Below are 23,244 nucleotides of genomic sequence, written 5' to 3' on the forward strand. Positions count from 1 at the left end.
TTAAGGAATAATTCCGTCACTAATTTTAAATTTCCGTCAGAAACCATGCCAAAGAAATCCTTCAGAAATTTGTGAGGGATTTTAAAATACGTCAGTAAATATACTTTTGTGACGTTTATATTCCGTCACTAATTGCTAAAGACTAATGTTTGAATACTCGCTTTATGAGGGATTTATTCCCTCACTAATCAATGAGAACTAACCTGAAGTTATTGAAATTGTAAATTTCCTGACAAATGTATTTAATATTAAAACTAAATTTACTATATCATAATAAAAATAAATCAATCACAATATGAAACAACATAAATAGTTTTAGTGAATATCATAAATATTTCCCAAATAGATACAAATAGTACTAAAATTAAGTTCTTAAGACTAAATATTAAAACCATAGTATTTTTTCGTTGACATTAAATATTACAACTACAAGTTCAAAAAAAGATCTTAAAATTAAGAAATTACAAGGAAAATAGTACTATCATTGTTCTTGAAACTAAGTCATGACAAACAAAAGTGAGTTCACTACAATTTAGTAGTGTATTTCAAGAAGTGGGTGGAGACGGATTTTGAGCCGAACGGTGAGGTTGATGACCTCCAGAAAAACTTTCCATAAATCGGAATAATTGTTCTCTAAGCAAACGTGAGTCTTCTTGTGATGCACGAATTAAATCCTCATGAGTCTTGAGTTTCTCTTTAAGGGTGTTGTTTTCAACAGACAAATCAGAAATAACAGTCTTCATGTGTTCATATTCAGTTAGTGAGATACCGTCAGATATGGAAGATCCAGATGACTTGTACTTTGCTGCTTCTGGTCCCAAACCATATATACGACCTTTCTTGTCCACTCCTCCAACAACATCTAAGAAGATGATGTTGTCAGATTGATGACTAGAAACATCATCTCCAGGTGCCTCTTGTGAGTCCCTCTCAATAATCCTTTTTTCATACTCATTCTGTAATTAACAATTAAGTAGATAGGAAAAATATAATCAGTCGAAACACAACATATCATAATATTAATAGTTCATAAGAACTCGCACAATCTTGTACTAGTAGGTAAATAGTTTGTGGCACGAGTTATGAAAAGAAAGTTAATTAATAAGTGATATAACAAGTGGGCATAAGCTTGAATAAGTGGCTATAAAAACTTACTGGAGTTTTTTTGTTTTTCAAAAAACAGAAGTAAATTATACTTTCATGCTTCACATATAACATAAATGTACTAAGTGAACAATGAGTGTTAGTTTATGTCCTTCCAATCCTATCCAATTTCATGCTTATTTCTAATTCTTATTATAGTTATTTCTATGTGAACATTGTTTTGGGCATTGAGTGTTAAATTAAAATGTATCAGCAGGGATAGAAATTAAAAATATCTAGGCAAATGTTCATAAAATTTTATAGGATCTCAATAAATGAATGACTAAATAGAAAAAAACATAGATAAGCATTAGATTCTCCTACTTAGGATTGTGTGGAAAATATCTATCATCAACTTCAAAAATTAATGTATCCCTTGACTTTGTTAATGTAGCTTTTGAGAGAACAAATATTTCTTATGGCTATAGTAACCTATCTAGTAATTTTGTTTTTGTTGCATATTATTTTATAACTCTTTATACTTTGGATCATATTGCCTTAGCAGAAAGCTGAAGCATTAGATTCAAACTGCCCAAACTCTAAGTCATATGAAATGTTGTTGTTAATAGTGTCCTTTTGTTGATTGTGTACTAAACGGCTTACAATATTATTAATGTTCAATCTGCCATCAGTAGTTTGAACTGATACCTAAGTACCTTAATATTAACCATTTGCAACCACTATATCACAGAGGACTTAATTTGCTTCATGTGGCTAAACTCATTCTTTGATAACACCACTCATTTTAGTAGATAAAAGCATTAATACACCATTTTAACATCATTATTACGAACATTATTTCATGCATTGGTACAACATAATATAACAACATTTAGTATAAACATTTTAGTTTATGAAATTGTAACTTACAGCAACCATCTCTGATTTTGAAGAAACCCACTTGTTTGGGTTACCCTTTACTCTGTGTGTCTTTTGAAATAACTCCCAACAAGTTGGATTTGTATCTGAGGATTTTTTCTAAAAAGAAAAAAAAATATAAATCAATGTAAATTAAAATTGAAATATTTAACATTACCAAAGAAATTCAATTTCTTACTAGTCTCTTATAGTGCTCAGTTGTTGGAATTGATCCTCCAGTGTGTAGTGGGCCATCCGAAGATCTTCTATTATGAGTGTTAATTTGTGACTTTCTTTTCCACTTATCATCATTCCATTTTTCTTCTAATATCTTGCGCGTTTCAATAGGAATCCAATCACCCGGATCAATATTCTTTCTCACCCTATACATTGTGTTTGAGTATACATCAGAGGCTTTATGATCAAATATCTTCTTAATTTCTTCCTTGTGTTCAGGTAGCCACTTGTACTTTCTCTACAATATTGACAATATAAGTTAATATAAAAAATGTTAATATAACAAAATTCTGTTAGGTTCTTAAAACTTAAGAGTTCATCATTCTCGTCATGTATCAATGATATCAAAACTCAATATTTACATGGAAATAGGATGCATGCTAAGCCAACAATAGATGAAAAAAATTCTCTGATACAAAACAAAACAGGATGCATGCTTAGCCTTTAAAATTCCTATTGGCATACTAGCCTTTAAAATGCCAAGCAAAATTTTCCATTGATACAGAAGGAAACAGGATGCATGCTTAGCAGCATCAAATTCAATATTTCCACTTAAAATATTTCCAAAATTTTAAAAGAAAGAAGTATAATTTCAAACCATAGAATATATAAAAACTCTAGACAAATTGTTCATCCTTATCCTATTGTACCTCAAACTCTCCAAACCACAATTTGTTCACAACTTTATATTCATCGTCGCCCTTCATTTCTCCATAGTTTGCCCAAGACACTACAAACTTACGTTTGATAATTTTTGCAATCTCACGCGTAGGCTGAATTGCAGGGTCAAATCTACAAAAAATTTAAATAAATTATAATATAAAATCATGATTTATTTATAAGTTAAATGAAGTTATTAAAACTTACGTCTTTTGTGGACCTGGACGAATCCAAATCCGTCCATCAGTGGGGTCCTTACTTCCAATTTGTGGAGGTGAATCGACATGGGATGATGATACATGTGGATCATCACCGGATACAGCAGTTGATGGGACATGTGACAGACTAGGTGTAGAAGAAATAGGTGGACTAACAGAGGAGGAAATATGAGGGCTATGGGTGGAGTGCTGAAATTGAGAATCTGTGGCTCTATGAGATGTGGAAGAATTTGTAGGTTGGCCAACAATAGATGGTGACAAGGTAGTGGTACCTCTACCTCTTTCAAATGAAACATGAGGGCTAGGAGTTGAGTGTTGAAATTGAGAATGTGTGGCTCTTTGAGAAGTGGAAGAATTTGTAGGTTGGCCAACAATAGATGGTGACAAAGTAGTCGTACCTCTACCTTTTTCTGATGAAACATGAGGGTTAGGAGTGGATTGCTTTGTAGGTTGCCTATTTATAGTTTGTGACAAAATAGTGGTACCCTTAAATCTCTCGGGTGAAAGATGGGGGGTAAAAGTGGAATGAGGAAGTTCAGTATTTGTAGGCTGGCCATTAATAGATTGTGACAAAGTAGTAGTGGCCCTACCTCTCTTACCTTTACAAATACCCCTACCAATACCTCTTCCTCCACCCTTCGTTTTATCATTGTCCTCCATCTATAGACAAAAATAAAAACATCAAATTGATTAATGTACATAAATAAATAAAAATTAAAAAAAAAGTACACACAAACAAACAATAATTTTCATGAATACGCATAAGAATAACACAAATATTAAATTAATTTATTCTTAAATAAGCAAAAAAACAAATAATATTTTTCATGAATAAATGATGCATAATACCATAATAATCATAATTGTCGTCATCATCCCATCCATCTTCTTCCTCCTCCTCCCCCTCATCCTCTTTCTCCTCCTCATCCTCTTCCTCGTCTTCCTCCTCCTCTTCCTCTTCCTCTTCATCTTTCTCATCCCCTTCCTCCTCCTCCTCATCCTCATCCCCGTCCTCATCCTCATCCTCATCCTCATGGCACTGATGAAAATCATCATCATCATTTGAAACAACTATAGGTATTTGATGAACATCATCATCTTGATATGCATCAGTTGTTTCATGTTTGTTTTTTTCCATAGATTGAATGGTACTCCGTGCCTTGGTTTTTATGACTCCTAGCCAACCTTGTTGCCCTTCAGGAAATGATGTAAAGTAAACTTGGTCAGCTTGCATCCATCCATTGAAACAACCTTCAGACAACCCATAGTCTGCTTTCAAACTTAATGCTGTTAAAGATGCTGACAACACGGAGTATCTATCACAACCATCCCATAAAGGTGATCGTGCTGCTTTCAACATTTCAAAGAACTTTTCTGCCTCTTCATTAGGATATTCTTCCATTATATCCTCTTCGTCTTGACCTTCTTGCTCTACATAGTTTCCAATTTCTGGTCCTGCGGCATCCATTACTAACTGCTCATAATTATCAAACATTTCCCTCTGACCTCTACTTCCATAATATGACTGACTAACAACCACTGGAGGAATTGGGGGAATTGCCTCACCATGGTTTGTCCAATGATAATAATCACTCATGAATCCCCTCCTACATAGATGTTCCTTCACTTCTTCTGGATTTCCAAATTTCATACACTTGCAATTCTTACACGGGCATCTAATATTCCCTCCTCCAATATTATTTTTATCTTGTGCCAAAGCAAACATAATAAACTCATGAACTCCAATATTAAATTCTGCAGTGATATTCTTATGACAATCAACTCTATTATTCATCCACTTTCTATTTTCAGGTACTTCCATTCTGATGCATTAATTACACAATGAAGAATTAATCATCGATCATGTATCACTTCAAAGTTTAACATCAAATATATAGAAATATAATGGAAGCTATAAGGATTTGCATGTTAAAAGCACAAAAAGAAGTAAATATATAACCCCTGACATAGCATATTTGTATAAACAATTTAAGTAATTTCTTATTAAATGAGCTATTTTGGAGAGCTAAAATGCTTATGATCATAAGCTGTTTATCACAACTAATTGCTAAACACACGTATAGGCATGTTATCTATTTACAAGTATAATCAAATATATATATATATATATATATATATATATATATATATATATATATATATATATATATATATATATATATATATATATATATTCACTTTCTAAAAGTGAGATTTGGATAAACTTCAATAAAAATACTCAAATACAAGAATCAAGTGTTGCAAAAACATGAATCACTAGAGTGAAATATGTTTTAAAAATAGTCAAATTAGATTGGATATTGATTGAAAGGGTTATTGACTTCTTGCTTCATAATTCATAAGAATTTTTTTATTAGTAAAGGAACATTTATCTTAATTGAGAAGCTTTTATAAGTTAATAAAAACATGGTTCCATGTCCCATTATTGGAGAAAGGTTGTGTAACCAATATGCTTATGAATAAGCTAAACTAGTTGAGTTGTAGCAACCTGTAAACTATGACACTGATAAAAATATTTCTGCAATGTTTAATTTATCTCTCAACTTCTAAATTGAATGCTATAGTTTTTTTGTCTTTGCAAATTCTTTTTTTTATAAAAGTTGGTAGTTGCTGATTGTTGGAAATTTTATAAAAAAAAAACGTAAAAGGGGCCAGCTTCATCCTAAGAAAAATATTATGAAAACTTGTTGTTTTAACTCTAAACACCATTAAAGTATATACCATTAAATATTCTCATTAAACACCACAAAGTTAAAAGTCAGCATCTACCTCTACCCAAACATAATAGTTAAAACACCATAATCTAATCAAAATTAAAAATCCTGCTTCAGACTAAATAACTTTGACAGAGTCACAAAGGACCACCAAACAACTCTACTGATAAAACTGATAAACAACAGAATCACAATATGAAACTACCACTCCTGATCACCTTAATCTCGGTATTGAATCTAAAACAACACCAACACTTATCAAATAAAGAAAAACAAAACCAAAACCAATAAACCTTATTTCAACAAAACTCAGCACACGCAAAATTAGTTTCTTATTCGTTTACGGTCTACAAAAGAGAAAAAAAGATTAGATTGGATTGCATACCTTGAAAACGTGAATCTTTGCGGTTTCTGGGTTTTTCGTTATTGATTTATTTGCCCTAACAAACCTTCTTTCTTTCTTGATTGCTTGAGAGAGGAACCGTGAGTGAGAAATTTCTTCTATGTTGTTTCGGTTAGAGCTTGAAGCTGGGTTCCGCCGTTTTGCTTACCTTAACCAGCTTCTCCTTCTAAGTGTAATAGGGTTTTAGCATTTGTCATTTTTGGTTTTTTTAAAATATTATTAATTTAGAATTAAAATTAATTTATAAGTGAGAGGGAGATATGAGAGGGAAATGAAAATTTGTCAAAAATGATAAAGAGATGACGGAGGGAAATTGAAAACAAAATTAGATTAGCTTTATTTTTACTCAAATTCATTATGTTATATATATTAACTGAATCAATATGTAAATAAAATAATCTTTCTATATTTTGTATCATTGAAATCTCCTTTCGTTTTTGGCTAATTCTTATTTTAATTATATAAATTTTGATCTATCAATTTTTAATTTTTTTATAATGAATTTTTATATACTTATATATAAAATAGAAAAACATATGTATTATTATAAATATTTTTTATAATTGAAAAAAATAAATATTTGTATCTATTAAAGATTTTTTTTAAAATTTATATCTATATGTTTATTAAAAAAATATATTAATAAATTTGGGACAAAGATACCAAAATAATTTTAAAAAAATATAATTATTTTTTAATTTTAAAAAATGCCCACAAGTTATCAGAACGAATTTAATCTTTTATATAACAACAAAAAAATAGAAAACAATTCCCTCACAAAATGTGTCACTAATAACCTGTTACACATTTATGAGGGAATTTGTGACTGAATGATTAGGGAGGGATAAAATTCATCTTAGAATTCCTCCCTAAATTTTCTCTTACCAAATTTGTGAGGGAATTTATGAGGGATTTTTTATGACGGAATAAATATGTCGTAAATATATTTGTTTATATGTGTGCGTGACGTTTCAGCTATGTATACAACTTTCCCTCACAAAATCCCTCAAAATTAGTGAGGGATTTACTTCCCTCCCTAATTTCCCTCTCTAAATTCAATTTTTTTAGTAGTGATAATTTTATGTTTAATATATTAAATGTACATAATTGCACTTGTCCAATGGTGATGGAAAACGGTTAATGCATGGGAGGATAAGTGGATTGGTTCATCAGTTATGATTAATGAGTTATCAATTAATATCTTTAGCCAACTTTAGTTGTTAAAGGTGGCGGATCTTAGTGCGAACGGTGATTGGAATTGGGAGGTGCTTGAGCAATGGCTGCCGTGGGACATCATTTAGAGAATTGCTAGCATTATTCTGCCTTTCAGTTATGTGGATTCTGATGTTAGAATGTGTGTTGAGAATGGTTAGGGGTGTTAATGGGTGCGGGTCGACCCACGAATTCATAAACTCAAACCGAATCAACCTATAAATCATCCGAACTCATTCATTTACGGGTATATCCAACTCAACCCGCAGCAATTCATTTAGTTTTGGTTTGGGTATCGGGTTTGATTTTTGCAACCCGCAGACCCGTTGACTCAACCCATTGATGTTACATTAATAATTTCTTATTTATTATTATTTTAAATAGAAATATAAAATTATTAGCTCAGTACTAACCCTAATTTTTTTTAAAAAAAAATTATTCTCTACCAATAATATTACTAAATCAATGAGCTTACATAATTTTAAGACTAAATGTTGTTACTTATTTTCTTTTGTATCATTTTCAACCTACGTATTTTATAACAATAATGTGTCTTGTGGAATTATATACTATTATCTAGTGTTATGTCATGTTGATGAATATTACTAAATATTATATGATCTGTTTAATCCCTTTTGTGTGTTAGAAATGAGTATAAATGTATTGAATTGTGTTACAATATTTTTAAATTAAAAAAATATTATTTTTTAATTTTAAACACAACCCACGAACCCAACCCAACTCGTAAATGAACGGGTCGGTTCTGATTGATTTTGATAATAAAATTGCGGGTTGGACGACGAATCCAACCCGTTGAAGTTTGAATGGGTTGGATAATGGGTTAGGCCAAATCCGGTCCAACCCAACCCGTGTACACCCCTAGGAATTGTGACAAATTTTTCGATTTTGAATGCTTACAACCTGTAGGATAATGGGAATAATAATCAACAATTGGAGGTTTGGACTGATATCTGGAATCTTCAAGTTCCAGAACGTATCAAAACCTTTATATGGATGCTCTGACATGATGGTTTACTTACAAACAAGAAGCATAGAATGAATCTTGGTAGTGTCATGTGTACGAGGTGTGGGGATATTGAAGAAGACGTGCTTCATGTTCTCCATGACTTCCCAATAGCAGTAGGCCTCTGACTTACTGCAATTTTTACTAATAAACATGATATTTTCTTTGTAGGTGATTTGAAGGCTTGGATTAATCTTAACCTCCAAATGAATATGGGAAGGAATGACATGGGTAGCTGAGACGTGTTCGGGGAAAATGCTTGCCATAATATTTAGAAATGGCATAATCAGGAATAGCCTGACGATAACTTTCAAAGACCGGTTTGCATGAAGTCTCACATCATTCATAATGTTTGTGTTTATGACGATGCGATAGCTACGTCCAAAATTGTTTTAATTTCCCGCAGAATTAAAGATGTTAAATGGGAGCCTCCGCCGACGGGATGGGTCAAGATCAATGTGGATGGAGCCAGTAATACTTGTGGCTATGCTGAGTGTGAAGGTATTGTAAGAGGCAGGGGAGTGGCTTGGAGGGTTTTCGAAAGAAATAGACATTTGTAATGCCTACATTACAGAGATGTGGAGTATTTATGAAGGCATCCAGTTTTCTCACAAGTTGGGATTTCATAATATTATGATTGAAACAGATTCCAAACAAGTTATTAAGGATATAAATAGTAAAGAACCAAGTTATTCTATGGGCAGACAATTAATATTCAAAATTAAATTGGTACAAAAGCATGTCAAATAGATTGCTCTTCCACATTGCTATCGGGAGGCTAATATTTGCGATGATGCTTTATCTAAGCATGGAATTACTCTCTAGGAAAAGTTTTTAGAGTTTGTTTCGTGTCTTATTTTTCTTAGGAAATTGTTAGATAATGATTTGTTCGGGAATTCTATTCCCCGTGTAATCTTGGTGTAGCTGTTTTTCTTTTTTTGAGTTTCGGCCCTTCCTTTTCCCCAAAAAATAATATTAAATTTACGACTATACTATACTGCGACTTTACTCTACTGATACAAATACTTATACAATAATTATTCATTATATTTATATAACAAACAATATTTTTAAAATTTTTTTTACCTTAGTATTAATCAAAGTTGTTTTAAAGAGAAAAAAATAAAAAGTCAAAATTATAAATGTATAGCTGTAGGATGACATTATAAATGTGACTATTTTTTTTTACCTTAGTATTAATTAATGTATAGCTGTAGGATGACATTAAAGATAACAACAAATCTAGTCAAGTTGGACATAATTTGATACATAACTTGACATTTAATTTAATAAAAATTCAATAAAACAAATATATATATATATATATATATATATATATATATATATATATATATATATATATATATATATATATATATATATATATATATATATATATATATATATATAGGGTCATGCTAACGAGTGCCCCAGGGGCACTCTTTAAGCATTCTAAATAAAGAAAATATTCTTTCAAAAGTTCACCATTTCAATTTTCGATGCATTAATTACGCATATTTCCAAGAAAAACTTACTTTTTAAAGCTATTAAAGAGTGCCCCTGGGACACTTGTTAGCATTTCCCATATATATATATATATATATATATATATATATATAGAGAGAGAGAGAGAGAGAGAGAGAGAGAGAGAGAGAGAGAGAGAGAGAGAGAGAGAGAGAGAGAGAGAGAGAGAGAGAGAGAGAGAGAGAGAGAGAGAGAGAGAGAGAGAGAGAGAGAGAGAGAGAGAGAGAGAGAGAGAGATTCTCGACTCTAATAAAAAATTAAACTTATTTTTATAATTTAGAAATGCATCTTTGTATTTTTTACGGAAGTGCATTTCTGAAACATACTAAACCAGAAACAAATCTAAAAACAGAGATAAATTAATATTGATAGTTGTAATGACATACATAAAAAATGAAACATGCCAAAGATAATCATTAACATAAATTAAACAATACATTTCAAGATCAAGTAGGAGGTTTCAACATTTTCAAAATATCTTCGATTGATCTTACAATTGTCATATCCAGATTGATCAGACCTTTTGTTTCATAAAGGTTAAATGTATTCCACATAACCCTTAAAACTGCACACGTCTTCAGCTCAAAGTTTTTGAACTAAAAATTTCCTTTGTTGTCAATCGAGGGTACTCATTGAACTTAAATTTAATTGAGGGCTTCGTGTTTTTGAAGTAGACAAATGTGGCATGCCAATTGGTGTTCATTTTGGTTCAATGTAATTTTAGAAAAAAATATGAGACAAAATACCCATATTTATACAAGTTTTAGGCCAATATGTACCTTTGAAATTTAATCCCATCCTAAGAAATATTCTGGAGATATACTTCCGGATGTACCCTATTTCCTTCTGTGAAATTTATGAAGATAGCGTGAGTTTGGAAATGCATTTTCAGAACCACCCAACATTGTTCATTCAGAACCAAATTTAGAATCAGAACCTATTTTAGAATAGAAATGGAGAAATATTTAGGAAACTAAAACATAAATTGAAATCTTTGAAAATGTATATATTTGACATCATTAATATTAAGACAAGATTACATACAAAACATGTCTAACCACTTAAACACATTGTTGAATAAAAACTAAAATGAATTAAAACATGGGCCACAGTTTAAATCTATATGTATGGGTGGTTGCGCCTTTGACTTTTGTTTATTTTCTCTTTCAAGCTTGTGAATTCTTGCATCCTATCCAAAAAATGATCCGACCTAGTTTCAGATTCCCTTGTTGAATGAGTTGTCCACTCCCGCGATGTTAGTGGTATAGGGTATCCCGATTTCAAATAAACTTGATTAAAGTGCCGCATTTTTTAAAACCACCCAATACACATAATATGATCATTTGGATTTTGAGGTGGGGCAGTGCATAGTGGAAGAAATATTTCTGAGAAACTGTATCTTGTCAGATTAATACATTGTGTTTCATACGCACTTGCTATCAGATGAACCATTTTAAGGGAAGTGCATTCATTTTTCCTTCGGTTCTGATCCACTAATGCAAGGAACAAGAGATTCATGGATTGAATCTAAATTTGATAAGTTGTTGGCGGACAAATGTATGATCCTCCTCTCCTTTACCGAGCAAAGCAGAAATAGCTTGAAAAACACAGTTATCGTCACACTTAACATTGACGATTTATTCAATGTATTTGTTCAAAAAAAAAACGGCATCTCGTCGATGAAATGGATTTTTGGTAAACGCGGTGAAAAAGGTGGTTTGATAATACAAGCTCCTTTGAATTTTTTTTAAAGATTTTGAAGTTAGAGAATCCGAAAAAAGTTTAACAACAAGTTCAAAATACGAAGGACACCACATCATTGAATTGTCTCTCAGTGTTGGTTTGACCTTCTTATGAGCATATTTTGTTTTTACCGGTTGAGACACTGATTTCAAATTAGTGGTTACTAGATAAGAAATCTTCAACATTTGCTCTTTGTTGTGGAGTTTCATATTATCATCGGCTTTCAAAAATCTTTCTTGCATCAATTTCCATTCAGTTAGGATAGAGATATTCGATTTACCGTCCTTCATCACATCATCATCATAAAATCTGAGCCTTTTCTACTGACTATAAACCTCATCCATTCATATTTGGCTATCATGTTTCACCATCTTTAAAATTAGACAATCATACTGGAGACTATATGTTTTCCTAAATGTGCAACCATACTTTGAGCTATCAGAACCTACATTCTCAGCTCGTTTGTCTTCATGAAAAATAAAATCCAGTCCTACTCGATATATGTTGTCAACCAACTGAGAACAGAGATAGTTGTATTTGAATATGTGTTCCAACATTGTGATTCTGCGACCAAATGATGTATGTATCTTATTATGTTGATTTTGGATCATTTGGTTCACAAAGTCTCAATCTCTACATAAATCACCTTTATTATTTCCCAACCAATTTGTCGGTGTAGCATGGGAAGACTTAACTCGGTTAGTTGTTGTATTTCCAAGATGTTTAACCTGATCGGTCAGAGCACAAACAATCTTCTCCTTCACCTAGCAAAGAATTGTACTTTCAACATATTTCTACAAATCTGGATATTTCTCACACGCCTTTGTAAAAAGTATGACAACATCGCAATATAATTCTTTTATAGATGAAATTATTATAACATTCCATGCATCCATTATTCTTTCCATTATCACGTTAGCTTTGACAATTATTTCATCTTCACCCTTAATTTGTTTGGTTCCTACCGCAGGTTTAACTCAACTTCACACATTCGTTGTGAAGTGATACCTACAAAGTAATATGTATGAAGTAGAAAACCTTTGCAACCAAATTTATCAATGTGGTATCACGGTCGATGATAGTGACTTTTGGTGTGTCTTCTTTTTCCTTCAAAATTGTCCGACACACTTTTAAAGTCCAAATAACATTTTCCTCTTTTCCCCTCTTCAAAAATGCAAAACCGACATAATAAGTCTTCTCGATAGAGGTAATACCAATAATTTCCAATAGTGGAAGCCTATACTTGTTGGTCTTATATGTTGAAAAAATTATGAGTACATTAGGAAACATGTTGAACAAATTTATGGAATTAGGATGAGTGAAAAATATATCTCGAACGGTGACTCCATCCTCGCACGTTTGGTACCTAGATACATAATTGTTATCATCCTGAAGTTTTAGTAGTTCTTGCATTTCAGTTCTATCCCGCCTTAATGCCATGTTGTTAAGGACATGAATATTGTATAATTTCCTGATATTTGTGATATTTTTGAGTCGTTTACGTTTCAAAGTTACAAGTATGTTTTGGGGTTGCACCATATTCAATATTATGTCCGAAACGATTTCCTTCTCTTTTGGCATAAGGCGACATGCAATGGGATGGTCGGCTAACTTGTCACACATGGCATGGTTATGTTAACCACAAATCACATTAAATCTCAATTTTGTATTCATCAAAATATAACCGCACAACTTAAAGGGACACTCACATTTTCTCGAACCAGTGTCATCTCGTTCCAAAATCTAGAGATGAGTTAGGTACTTTTGACTTCTTTCGTGTCTAACTGTCACAAATCCAATTAGTCTACCTAAACCATTATCAGACCTTTCGATTACAACACCAAACCCTAAAGCGGGTGCCTCCGTGCGAATCCATTGGAGCATATGATCACAAAACTCAAACTCTTGTCCATTTGTAAATTGGTTGCCCACATCTACCTCCTTAACCTAAACACATCTGGCATCCGTAGACACAATAGCTTCGAGGAAAACATAAGGGTGCACCATATCTATGGCAAACAATAACATAAAATATTCAAAAATAGGTTAAATAAACATTGAACTATTCTGAAAAATGCACTTCCATATGAACTCGCCTAGAATCCAAAAATGCATTTACGGATGCATCATAACTTTTTTAGCTTAAAACTAGATTAATGTGAGCAATGAGGAATGAAATAAATTATTTACCTTAAATTCCAACTTCTTTTTCTCCTTTTAATGTGATGAAACAAATGAATGAATTTTTAGAGTGAAAATTTTGATTGAGAATGGAAGGACTTTTTGTACGAATTTTGAGAGAAAATGGAGTTTGATCATGAGAAAGAAGAGCACACAAGGTTTTGTTTTATTAAAAATCACGTCAGAAGAATCTAGAAATGCACTTCCGAAATTGTAGCTGACATGCAAAGGTGACATGTTTTTAAATTCCCGCTTCACAAATCCGAAAATGCACTTCTAGATTTGTCACAGAGTTGTTAAATTAGTAATACATAGATAAGGTGGATCCGAAGATGCATCTTCGAACTAATTTTTTGAAAAAAAATGGAGTGAGACTCAGTTGGAACGTTATGCGCTCGGAAATGTATTTCTAGAATTAGAGAGACATTTTCAGATTTCCATATGTTGTTTTTCATCATTTGAGATAAACAATTCCCTGATAAAGATTATATAAAAAATAGAATATAAATCCATTATATATATATATATATATATATATATATATATATATATATATATAACATATCAAGTGACAGTATTTTTAAATGAGAGATGAAAGGAAGAAATATCAATCATTAGATTCATCAAGAGAGAGAAATTAATAGTCTCATTAATGTATTAACATTCTCTCTCTTAATGAATCCAACAATTGATATTTCTTCCTCTCATCTAGGGGCGGAGCTACAGCCCAGCAAGCAAGGGCATGCGCCCGGGCTCAACCCCCCCTTTTGTTGTATACTCTCCAATTAATAGTCGATTTTTAGACAACAACAGGGGCAAAATTAGTAATTTTTAGACAAAATTAAGGGCAAAATTAGTAAAAGCTGGGTGTGAAATTTTTTGACAAAAAATTTTAGACAAAATCCAGGACAAAATTAATTGAAACATGGTGTAAAATTAGTAAAAACAAAGGTGTAAAATTTTTGCCCAGACTCCCTAAAAGTTTTGGCTCCGCCACTGCTCTCATCTCTCATTTAAAAATGCTCTCACTTGATATATATATATATATATATATATATATATATATATATATAGGGACGTATCAAATGAGAACTTTGGTTATTATGAGATATGAGAACTAATAATAACCGTACGATTTAAAATCAATGTATCGGATTTCACTCAAATTTTAAAAGCCAATAATTAATAGATAGATTCTGATTTAAATACATATCACAAAAATGCATATCTGAGCATTGATTTTAAATCGTACGGTTGTTATTAAAAGTTCTCATTCTTATAATAATCAAAGTTCTCATTTGATACGTCCCATATATATATATATATATATATATATATATATATATATATATATATATATATATATATTAGAAAAAAAGAAGTTTAATTGGTTTTTAAATGTTTTTTAAGAAATTAATAAATTGTAAATATTATTTTATTTTAATTTTTTTCTTTTAAAAACAGAAAAAATTGAGTGGAAAAGTTAGAGTCTCGAGGTCCAACTTTAATTTTGGGACTCATTGAGTTGGGATTTATTTATTTGTGGGTTGCTCAATACATCTTATATATTTCTCTAAAATTCTAGGAAAACTAAAAAATGCCAAATCCGAAAGTTATCTTTTAGATGCAACCTGAAATTGTTCACAAGAAACTACACAATTTTTCTAATATTTAACATTTAATCCATATATACCTGCAGTCTTTTCCTTAACATGGAACAAAGTGTGTCCAGAAGTTTTATGTAGAATTTCCTTCGAGTTTTACATTGAAATTGATCGTATCTGATCAGAAGAATCGTCGCGGCCTGATCGGATGCTGGGTCTTCGTGAATTGAAAGGGGGGGTGTACCTGCAAGGTACTCCGATGCCAAAGTGAGAAGAGGATCAAAGGAGAGCAAGTACAGGCTAGAGGTTAGAAAGAAGTGAATACCTGACTCTCTAGTGAAAGAGGGTATTTATAGCCCCCAGTGCTGGGCCATGATCTCGCTATTTGGGCTGGACGCCCAGGCCCAATTAGGAGACTGTCAGGTTTCCTGAGCGGAAATACCGGAGGTGCGTGAGTGCCCTCTATCCTGGTTAACCGCTCCGAAGTTCAAGGGAGACGAGGTCTTTTAGGGACCACGTGGACTCCGCAGTATTCGGGGGGTTGGATGTGAAGAAACCCTACGAGGAGCAGGGTCCTCGGCAAGAGGATGCTCGTGGAGAGCACCTAAGTCGGGCGCAGGGCAGCTCGCGGGGAGCGTTTTGCCGAGCATGGCAAAGATGAGCACCCCAAACCCGGTTATGGGGCACAAAGTGGTTTGGGCCTCCAAGGTTGGGTGAGCTGAAACTAAATTGGGCCTAATCTTGGCCCAGTCCAGAACAGGAGCCCCACAAGTAGGAGTCTTCTGGTCAAGAAGCTTCGACTTTGATGATGCTCGGCCCTGGTAGTGATGCTCGGTCCAGCTGATGGTGCTCGGACGGGATGGTTCGTCGGTTGGAACGAAAGATCGCGCGTGTATGGCACGCGCTGACGTGGCATATGCAATGATTGCCTACGGGTAGATGGCGGCGCCTAGGGAAGGCTTTGTCAGCCGACGCGACGTTTCGCATTCCGGGCATTTTCCTTATAAAAGAGGGTCAGAGCCCCTCATTTGAAACTTTCGTTCCTTGCTCGTGTGCTCGGCGTCTAGGTTAAGTTTCCAGATCTTGTTACTTCATCAACGTCTCCTTGCGGCAACATCAATCATTTTATTGAAGACTATGTCAGGATCAGGTGCGTTTGAGGCTTCCTTTTGATTCTAAATGTCTTTTCTTCCGTTTTATAGAGGATTATGAGGCGAATTTCTGCCGTTTTCGCCGTCTAAACCGGCAGGCAGACTTGAATGCCGTGCCTTTCCCCGGGTTATTCAAGTAATGCCCGGGGGAACTATCAGAGTAGCTGATTTTTCTTTATTATAGCTCGGCCCCTTCATGATTTAGCCCGTCATACTTATGGAGCGGGTCGGGGGCTTCATGCTCCTCTTCGGGTTACTTATGGTCACGCTCGGCGGGTTTAAGGTTCCTGCCGAGCTTGTTTAGCTGTACCCGAGCATTTATGTTTGTTTAAGTTAAGTTGAATTTAGGGAAAGTCCTCGGCCGGTGACCAATAATATTCTCGAAGGGGTTTGGTCGGGGGCTTTAATGCTCTCCGTTCCACCCTTTCACTTGTGTTGCGGTGGAAGGGTGGATTTGATGACCGATCGAATTCATTTTTTCCTTCTGCATGCAGGTGAATTTGGCTCGGGGTCCAGTTCGGGTTCTAGCTCCGGTTCTAGCTCGTGGGACTCCTCGCAAGACACGGGTGCGAGCAGCTCTGAATTCGAAGAGGTGGAGGTCGAGAGCTCGCGCCTCCATGTGATAGAGGAGGGTGACGAACAGGAAGGTCCCTCGGAGGTTGAGGAGGAGGGTCCTTTGACCCCGCTCTATGAGTATGACCTCGTGGTTGATCTTGATTGGGTGGCCGAGGAGCCAAAACTCGAGGTGTCCCGATATACTGACTCCTTGGTCAGAGCCTTTCGGGAGATCGAGGACCGGGGACCGGGTGACGAACTGAACTTCCAGGTGGTTTGCCCGAGGGCCTACGAGCGTATTTGTTCTCATTTCCATGGGGATAGTTTCGCCATGTATGAGTATGTTTTCAGGGAGCTCGGGTTCCGCCTGCCTTTCTCCAGCTTCCAAGTCTCTCTGTTGGCCAGCCTCGCGTTGGCTCCGTCCCAACTGCACCCGAACGCCTTTGCTTTTATGCAGGCTTTCGAGATCGTCTGTGACTACTTGGGCATCGGCGCTACGATCGACTTGTTTGGCTGTTGTTTCAGAGTCCAACGAAAGTCGGCTGACGGGCGCTTCAGCTGGGTTTCCTTTAAGAATGCCGACCGGAAACTTTTTATGATGCACGTCGATTCGGTCAAGGATTTCAAAGACCGTTATTATGTTGTTCGTCTGCACATTCGTGTGTCGTACACTTCCTTGTCGAAGATGATGACGGTGTGTGGCGAAGATGGTATTCCGCAGCGGGATGAGGAAGGGAAGATCAAGATTAAACTCTGTAGCATGTTTCTATTTGTCTGGTGGAAAGGTCATTTTAACTACCCTCCTAAGTACTATGCTCGCGAGGACGGGGATTTAGACGAGCAGGATTCGGCGTCGTACGCCCGTCTTTGACAGTACGTGGACAGCTTCTCTCTCAGTCCATGGGTTACGAGGACGGGTGAGCCTATTTGCGACGAGGAGGGAGTGCCGAGGGTAGAAGCTCGGGCCATAAACACCAAGGCCCTCTTGCTTTGTAGGACGCCTGAGGAAACCAAGGCGTTGTTAGGTGGAGTTTTCGTTGTTTACCTTGGTTTTTTATTTGATGTTCATTGCTAACTGTTTGTTTATTTGTTTTGACTTTCAGATGCTATGCCGGTGAAGGACGAGAAGGTCCTGAAGGTGGCCCAGGATGCGAAGAGGCTCCGGGCCTTGAAGAATAAAAATCGGATGGCGGCCTCGGGCGAACATTCTGGGTCGGTTGGATCTCCTGTGGTGGTCCTGGTTGGGGAGAAAACATCGAAGAGGGCGCGCCGGGCTGAGGCACTTCGAGAGGATCTGCCGACCGCTGGGGCCGAGTGCGGATTCTTACTCCCTCCTTGTTTCAAAGAAAGTCAGTTCTTCGAGAAGTATCCCTTATCTGTCTCTCCGGACGAGAGTCGCCGAGTTGAAGAGATCTCCTCTTCGGCCCAATTATAACAGCTTGCTAGTGACAGTGCTGTTGTGATGAGGGTCGTCGGGATGGCTCAGGTGCTCGCGCAAGGGGCACTGTTTCCGCTGAAGCTCTGAAAAAGGCGGAGGATGACAAGAAAGCCACCGAGGATGAAGCTGTTAGGCAGAAATCTCTCCGTGAGAAGACGAAGAAAAAGATGGAGGAACTTCTGAAGCAGAAGGATGAGGAAGTGGAGGCGGAGAAGAAAAAGGCCGCTGAACTTGAGGAGGCTTGGCAGCCGACGGCGGAAGAATCCTCGGATGTGACAGTGCTGAAGTCGAGAGCCGAGTTTGTCAAGAAGATCGACGACTTGAAGCTCGAGCTTGCTGACATGGCCGGGGAGGGATTCAAGTGTGCCGTCCAGCAGTTGAAGTTCCTCAACCCGGGGTTGAAGACGGATGACATCGGGGTTTCGTCCAGGATTATGGATGGCCAGCTCATGCCCTGTACGCCTGATGGTGATGAATGATCTGCTTTGGGCCTGCGTGCCTATGTTTCTTTGGCCTGCGTGCCGTTGTTTTTATCTTTGGATTGTTGTACTATTTGAACATCGCCGGCCAATTTGGCCGGCTTTTAATGTCTTATCGTTTTAGTATTTCATGTTTTGATTGTTTCCATGCGTGTTTTGAGAATGTTTATTGTTGCATGTTTTTAAGCCCGGATTATGCTCGACTTCCGGGGAGGTATTCCAACACTTAGGAATATTTTGTTTTCGGATCGTTTTTTAGACTGTGCTCGGCCTAGATTGTCTTCCGGGCGTGTGGGGTACGACCCGGTTGCGCAGAGCAGGTATGCGCTATAAGCGAGCGCGAGACCGCGATTGGGGCCAAGTGTTCGCGGCGTGAACGGTCCCATCGCGAGCTGGGGTTCTGCCGTGCAGGTACTGCCACGGTGGGTCTAGGTGTAGAGTCCCCCGTGTAGTCGGTCCTGTTCCTTGGTAGGGAGTCCCGATGATCGTTGTCCTGGAGTGCTCGCATTCGTACCATGACGCGAGTCCGTGCCCGGTGGGCTCCTCGTGTTCGGAGGGAGAGACCGGGGTGAGTTAGCCGTTTCTAACTGTAATAGCGTCTGAGTTTTTCAGCGTTCCAAGGTCGAGCAAGTCTTTCGCCGAGGAGGTTCTCGAGATAATAAGCGCCGTTTTCGGTTTTATCGTAAACCCGGTACGGGCCTTCCCAGTTTGGGGCGAGTTTGCCCTCGCGTGAGTCCTTCATGTTTCTGCGGAGCACTAGGGTGCCGATTTCGAACTCGCGTTTGATAACTTTGGCGTTATGTCGCAGAGCTATCTGTTGTTTTAATTTGGCTTCTCGGAGGGAAGACCCTGCTCGGATTTCCTCGACCATGTCGAGTTCTTCCCTCATAGCTTCGTCGTTGAGTTCTTCCTCGAGGGGTGACTCAGTCCTTCGAGAAGGTTCTCGGATTTCCACGGGGATCACAGCCTCGGTGCCGTAAGTGAGTCTGAACGGGGTTTCGCCTGTGCTCGAATGGGGCGTTGTTTTATAAGCCCAGAGCACACTATGCAGTTCCTCGACCCAAGCTTTCTTGGCTTCACTGATCCTTGCAGTTTACAATATGAAAATTTGTATGTTCACTACACCATTTTTGACTTTAGGCAACGGAAAAATAGACAACGGCTTAAAAACCGTAGCTTAAAGGGTAATAGGCTGCGCTTTTTACTTGTTGTCAAGTTTTTAGAATTATGTTAAAATTTTGACTTTAAGCTACGGTTCTAAAACTGTAGTTATAACATAACTGTCGTCTATTCCTTTTAAACTACGGTTCTGAAGTGCAGGTGTAACAAAACTGTCCCTTATTCATTTTAGACTACGGCTTATGAATGTGGGTGTAAGAAAACCGTCCCTTATTCATTTTAGACTACGGCTTATGAGTGTGGGTGTAAGAAAACCGTCCCTTATTAGACTGTAACTTTTTTAATTTTTTTTTTAAATTTTCAGAACCAATGTTAATATGGACAATAAATTTTTTCATACTCTAACTACCACAGAGCTACTTAACTTGTGAATGTTCATCTTCGTATTTATATATAATTATTCTATATTTTTTTAAATATTTTGTTGCCTATATAATTTTATTATTTTAACCTATGAAATTATTAAAATTATATGCATACAATTAAATAATATTTTAAAAATAAATTTTTAATATCCATCACACTATTTAAAATACATGGTCTTGCAAACATAAATTTTAAACTTTATTTTATTCTAAATAAACAAAACTATAATAGAAATTTATTATAAAAATGATTTTTTTTGATAGTTATCATTAAAGTACTTAAATAAATTTATTGTAAAATTAATATAATATATTAATGTTTATAAAATCTTTCCATATAATAAAAAAGTACACAAAAAGAGAAATCTTAGATTTTGTGTAATAAAATGAAAGATCTTTTCAATATTTTAATGGAATTGAAGATTTTGTGCAATAAAATAAAACGTTGTATACTATTAGTACAAAATCTTAATGTCATATAAATTTACTAATATTTAATTAAATTAAATTTTATTTTTAAATATTTTTCATAAATGTATTCGTAAAAGATGTTCAAAAAACATTGATGAATACTAAAATTATCGAAAATTAAAATTTATTTTTTAATTTACAATAAGTAAAGTAAAAGTAAAATTTACATTTTGTAATAAATATTCATAAAAAAACAGTTTGAAACATATAAATTAGTTATTTTTAAAAAAGCCTTAAAAGATTGTAAATTAAATATTTTTAAATATATATAATTGGTGAAAATAAAACCAATCCTCTCTTCCTGAAACCCTTCGGCCTCCATTCTCCCATTCCTTCCTTGCAAACGCTTAAAAGTAGAAGATCTGGCTTCAACGCTTAAAATTTGTCTTCCGTCTTTTTTTTTTTTTTTTCATCTTATTCATTTTCTGGTTCCCTCAAAGTCAGATCTTCAAGCGTTCCTTCAAGGAGAAAAGCATGTATCCCGTATTGGATTGATGTTCGATCATTCACTGAGCATTCTCCTTTCATCATTGATTAGGAATTCTCGGAACCTGCTTTCTATGTAACCTAATTAATTAATTTTATTTTTTATTTAAAATTTGCATTTTGAGTTTGGTGTTTTTGAGTTTAGGGTTTTATGTAATGATGATATGCAGGTGGTGATTGAAATGTTTGTTGGATGTTGCTTTGATGATGTGGTTGCTCTCACTGTTCAACTCACCATCCCCAGGCATGTTATTTTCCTTTTCATTCCAGTAACTTGACATATTGTAAGTTGGGTTTAAGCATTAGATACTTCTATATAGGAAAAAATCTGTTCTAAGAATAGGTAAGAAAATTCATCTAACGACAGACTTAAGAGCCCTTAAGACTGAACAATATTTTGAGCACTTGGTTTCTATTATATATCTAATTTTCTCTGCTCTTTCTATGTTAATATCTATAGGGATTTTGATGCAATTGTTTGTTTTTAGGTAGCTCTTGTTCTGAGTTCTTGTTTGGATTAGTGAAGGATTCTTAGTGAATGGTAGCTCTTGTTCTGAGTGCTTGTTTTATGTTAGAGGACTATTTTTCAAATGGGTCATCACAGCTTTATGATATGTTACTGTTAATTATGGAAAATGTATCGATTTTGTTTTACATTATAGATCACACGGTTAACCTTTGTTGTTTAAATAGAAAAAAAAGGGTCTTGGAACCATTAGTCATTGATTTTTGGTGACATTCATTGTCTTCATTTCAATAGATTAGAAGCATGGAAGCTTTGAAAAGGACCGACATGATCAACAATATTGGTGATTTCTGCTTCTGGTCTGGTTTTTATCCAATGTATTTTGACACTATTTATAGGTTCCTGCATATTTCTTATAAATTAAAATTATTTCAACCACTTTATTAATCTGAGATGAGATCTATAGTTGTGTTTGTAGAAGTTTTTAGATATTTTATAAGTGTATCTAGCTTGTTGCTTAGATATATGTCTCATTAATTTTTTCTTGGGTAACCCCCTTTTCAAAACTATATACTTATGTGTTGATTTTAAAATACAGGGATTCCAAAAATGATTGATTCCAGATGTTGAGTACCAAGAAGTGGATTATCCAAAACAAGGAGGATATAGAGCTACTTATTTCATCTTCAGTGGGTTAATGTAACTATATATGTTCAGCAAAATTCTTCTAATTTGTTTTTGAAATAAATGGAATTTAACAATGGGAAATTTATGTTTTTAATTATTGTACGAATGAATGATGTTACAACCTTTGTTGTTTTGTTAACACAAAATTTAAATGGTATAAAGGTTTTCTTTTATCACGTTCTTCTACAGTTCTACTGCCATTGTTTCCATGGTTGCCGAAAAGAGATTCTATAGTACTAGAATTTCATATATATATATATATATATATATATATATATATATATATATATATATATATATATATATATATATATATATATATATATATATATATATATATATATATAAAATTTTATGGTGTTTAACAATGAAGTTACATATAAATTTAAGTGTTGCAAGATTTAGTATTTATGATTTGTTCTCAT

The 23,244-nt window shown here is 34.9% G+C and overlaps 1 protein-coding gene and 1 long non-coding RNA gene across 3 annotated transcripts; one reads left to right on the plus strand and one right to left on the minus strand.

Moving 5' to 3' along the window:
• Window positions 1–398: 398 nt before the first annotated feature.
• LOC131607474 (uncharacterized) lies at window positions 399–6,402 on the minus strand. 2 transcript variants are annotated; one of them, XM_058879477.1, is made up of 4 exons: window positions 6,237–6,402; window positions 2,201–2,476; window positions 2,014–2,121; window positions 399–956 (listed from the first exon to the last, which is right to left on the minus strand). In XM_058879477.1, the coding sequence occupies exons 2-4, from the start codon at window positions 2,390–2,392 to the stop codon at window positions 546–548; spliced, it is 711 nt and encodes a 236-aa protein (XP_058735460.1). In that variant the 5' UTR covers window positions 2,393–2,476; window positions 6,237–6,402; the 3' UTR covers window positions 399–545. The 2 variants fall into 2 exon arrangements, with proteins under 2 accessions (XP_058735460.1, XP_058735459.1); XM_058879476.1 differs by lacking the exon at window positions 6,237–6,402 and adding an exon at window positions 2,889–2,927.
• A 16,022-nt stretch (window positions 6,403–22,424) lies between these two features.
• LOC131607475 (uncharacterized) lies at window positions 22,425–22,992 on the plus strand. Its single transcript, XR_009285317.1, has 2 exons — window positions 22,425–22,475; window positions 22,731–22,992. It is a non-coding gene; the product is annotated as an uncharacterized LOC131607475 (long non-coding RNA).
• The last annotated feature ends 252 nt before the right edge of the window (window positions 22,993–23,244 follow it).

This window comes from Vicia villosa, linkage group LG5 (genome assembly GCF_029867415.1).
Source record: "Vicia villosa cultivar HV-30 ecotype Madison, WI linkage group LG5, Vvil1.0, whole genome shotgun sequence".
In the NCBI taxonomy this organism is placed as follows: Eukaryota; Viridiplantae; Streptophyta; class Magnoliopsida; order Fabales; family Fabaceae; genus Vicia; species Vicia villosa.

Excerpts from the sequence above, each read along its gene's own strand:
- LOC131607474 (XM_058879477.1), bottom strand. The coding sequence starts at position 2,392 with ATGTATAGGGTGAGAAAGAATATTGATCCGGGTGATTGGATTCCTATT. Across the intron at positions 2,122-2,200 it reads CTGAGCACTATAAGAGACTA|AAAAAATCCTCAGATACAAA; the intron begins GTAAGAAATTGA and ends TTTTCTTTTTAG. Across the intron at positions 957-2,013 it reads CAAAATCAGAGATGGTTGCT|AATGAGTATGAAAAAAGGAT; the intron begins GTAAGTTACAAT and ends TGTTAATTACAG.